Source organism: Alligator sinensis, unplaced genomic scaffold (assembly GCF_000455745.1).
Source record: "Alligator sinensis unplaced genomic scaffold, ASM45574v1 scaffold201_1, whole genome shotgun sequence".
NCBI classification, from domain to species: Eukaryota; Metazoa; Chordata; order Crocodylia; family Alligatoridae; genus Alligator; species Alligator sinensis.
The window spans coordinates 193424-196932 of NW_005842661.1; the positions used below are offsets into that span (position 1 = coordinate 193424).

The following is a 3509-nucleotide window of genomic DNA, read 5'->3' on the forward strand; positions in this document are numbered from 1 at the left end:
AGCAGGACCAGAGAGAGTATACATGGACTCTGTAGGTTTGCAGAGGCAAGAGAAGACAGACCCCTCTATGGCCCTGGCTCCTCAGCACTTCCGGTACATGTACACCACCCCAGAGATGTAGTCTGAGTTCTGGGTGCTCTCCTGCCCTGAAGTTGCCTTCTCCCATTTCTCAACTTCCTGGGTAGAGACCTTTGCCCACAGGCCTTGCTCCTCCAGGTCCTCCAGCATCCCCTGCAACTTGGCCAGGTATTGCAGGTTTGTCACATTGGTCCTTGTGGTCAGGCACAAGAACCCTCCTGAGGGGGAGAAGAGTAGGTTACTCCTTGGTGGGACCATGGATGGTGGCCCGTCACAGCTGCCTTGCCATCCTGCCCATTGCACTTGAAGCCACAAACAGGATGAAAGCAAGATGGGAAGAGAATAGGAACAGCTTATGGACTGGGGGGGTGGGGGAAGCAAGAGGAAAGGGCAGGGGCAAAAGGGACTGGGGGTAGCCCAGAGGCTCCTAAGGGAACTGCCTCCTTTCTTGCTCAGATGCTTTCCTGGATGGGCTGCTAGAGGGTCCCAGCTGAGCCAGCATGTGCAGGGCACCAGTACTAAAGGTGAGTGACAGTAGCTTCTGTATGCATTCACACTGGTGCTGTAACAACAGTGCAGCCTACTGCCATCTGTTGCAAAAGCTCCCAACAAGCAACTCTTGATGCAAAGGGGCCAAGCCCTCCAGTGAGCCAGCATCTTTGTCACTACGTCACGACCAAATGCTTCCAGCATGCGGTAGCACTGTTGGGTCTTGATTCAGTTCCCAGGAGAGATGCAGCACTGCAGTCCAGTCTCACTGGCCTGATCAGAGTCATGTCCATGTGTAACCAGTGCTTCTCACCCACAGTAACCTACACAGAACAGGTTGGCAGTGCTCCTGGGAACTGCCAAGCCCTGAAGACTGGCCTGGAGCACCTCCTGCTCCTTCCCCTAGCTCTGCAGGGAGCAGTTTCCCACTGTAGAGGCTGGGGTGGGGAATTCTGTGGCTGGACAGTGAATGGGGATATTAACATCTCCCCTCACAGACAGCACCAGAACCCAAGCCTCCCATACAGGCCTCAGGGGAGAAGCACATTTCTGTATCTGAATCCTCCTACTCTCCTGTTTTCCGCACCTTTCACAGAGCCAGCCCTTGGGCCCAGCTCTCAGAATTGAGGACTGCTTGGTATTTGTGGGCTTTAACCTCCTTCTCATCCTGTTGGGAGGGCCCACTAGGTTTCTTGGCCCACTCCACCACTACAGCTCCTCTGCTGGGATTGTGGCACAGAGCAGACACCAGCATTGCTGCCACTGTCCTGATGATCCCTGTTCAGAGCAAAGCTGGACAACAGGACTAGAGGTGCCAATGCCTTGGATGCTTTAGCGAACTCAGTGGTAATGTTCCCATGGAGCTGCACTGTGTGGGATGGGAGATATCCCAGAAATGGCTGATACTCCCCAGGCTGTAGGGAGCTGATCTGAGGGGGGAGGAGATGCCATTTTACAGGGGGTTCCTTAGTAAGATCCTCAGTTCCTGCACTAGGCAGGGCTAGCTGTGCCCTAGAACTAGAGCAGGAAGTCTGTGGAGGCAGTGGTAAGGAGCAGGAGGGAAACACAGGGGGACAGACTGACCAACCAACCTCACCTGGTTTCGTGACACGGAGCAGCTCTGGGACCACGCTGCAGGGCACCTGCCCTTCACTGAGTGCCCCTACAATGATTACTGCATCGTACTGGCCTGGTGGAAAAGAAAGGCAGAAGGACATCCAGTTCCTATCCCCTCCTGCAGCCCCCTTCCCTCCTGCAGGGCATTGCTGCCATGGTCTGTCACTTAGTGGAAGAGCTCCCCTGCTCCTCTCTGCCAAGGGACTGGCTCTGTCACAAGCCACTGGGTAAGACAGCATCTGCCCTCCTTGGGACTTCAGGGATCATCATTAACTCCTCACCACACTGGTCTTGTAGGAGTGACCTCTTCCATGGGGATAACTGTCATATCCCTGGACACAGGACCACCCCCTCCTGTTCCTTGAGAGTTGTCCAGAGGGGCAAAACACCATCTCTGAGTGCCTCCAGGAATGCAGCTTGGCTTCGTTACCTGTGGGCAGTGGCAAGGGCTCCTGGCCCAGAATACAGTGCTTCAGCTCCTGGTATAGCCCCTTCTGGCGTGCAATCTCCAGCATGCCCCTGCTGCCATCCACTCCATGCATGCGGCTGAACCCCAGCCCCTGCAGCTGGGAACATGTCATGGATTACAGCCCCCAGTTACCTCTTGCTCTGGAAGGGGAGGAGGCTGCCTTGTTCCCCAGAGCTACCACCCCCCAACACATGGCCCCTTCAGAACCATGTTCCAGCTACATTTTACTGGTTGCAATGAGGCCAGGACAGAGACTGAGGCAACGTGAGCAGCAGGATCCTATCTCCCAGACACAGAGACCACAACTATGACTAGCAGGCACAGCCTGTTTCTCACCAAAGTCCTGGGAATTTCGGGCCCCAAGAAGCAGGGGGAGTGCCTCAGCTGCCCTCCTACAAGGGGCCCCTTCCTCCAACAAGTGGGGCTTCCTCTCATTGCGTGGCCCCATGGAAAAGGGTTTCTAACACTTGGTGAAACGAGGCCCTAGAACAGAGTCCGCATAAGAGTACTGGGGGCAGGAGGCCTGAAAAGTCCTGCTGGGACTGCGACCTGCCTTATGAACAAGACTGTATTTTGCTGCTGCCTGCAACAGCGATGGACGGGCTGTGCCCATCTCTTCCAAGATGTCCATTCAATGGACGCTCCCACCTGCAGGGCTGGGCCCCAGAGCCTCCTTCTGGTCTGGATTTGCTTCTCACCTGCTCCTTCTGAGCCTGTGTTCCCACCCTGCCCCGGGGGGCAGGCAGAGCTAAAGGTCAAGGCAGAGGTGGAGGAGGGTTGTCTCTGTCCTTGCCCAAGGCACTGCCTAAGCAGCACTACAGCAGCAACAGCTGAGGGGGAGGCCAGGAACCTGCTAGCAAACAGACACTTGGACCCCACAGTCAAGGGCTGTATTAAAATGGGACTAAATGAAATGTACTGGTACAACAGAAAGGCAAGAAGAGGACTAAGGGGAAAGAAATGGCAGACCTCCTCTGGTGGAGAGGGGTCTGGCATAGACTTTTTCACGAGCAGCCCCGCTGAGGAGGAGAGTGGGTGGGGGTACGGGTATAGGGATAAGTGCGTGGTGGTGCGGTGCAAACTGTGTAATGGGTTTTTAGTGTGCTTTGAGCTACCAAGGGAACCACAAGGGCCAGTTGGCAGTGTTGGAGGTGGATATATATAATTTTTTTTTCTTTTTTTTGCAAAAAAAAAAGGGCGGCAGGGAGCCAGGCAGGCAGGACCAGCTCCCTGCCCTCCCAGCACGGGGCAGGCAGAAGCCCCCCGTGCGGCCCAGCCCGCCCGCAGCTCCTGCTGCGCAGCTTCCCTTACCTCCTGGGCCACGAGCCCGGTGCCACAGGCCGCGTCGAGGACCAGC

At 55.9% G+C, this 3509-nt stretch overlaps 1 protein-coding gene across 1 annotated transcript in view; it reads right to left on the reverse strand.

Moving 5' to 3' along the window:
- Nucleotides 1-3503, reverse strand: part of METTL27 (methyltransferase like 27) — a 4092-nt gene extending 589 nt beyond the window's left edge. The window contains exons 1-4 of the mRNA XM_006033801.3: nt 3464-3503; nt 2114-2249; nt 1664-1756; nt 2-296 (exon numbers count right to left, since the gene is read on the reverse strand). Coding sequence (XP_006033863.2) covers nt 82-296; nt 1664-1756; nt 2114-2225 — 420 coding nt within the window. The 5' untranslated portion in view covers nt 2226-2249; nt 3464-3503 and the 3' untranslated portion in view covers nt 2-81. The remainder of the gene's footprint in view (nt 1; nt 297-1663; nt 1757-2113; nt 2250-3463) is intronic.
- Nucleotides 3504-3509: the final 6 nt, after the last annotated feature.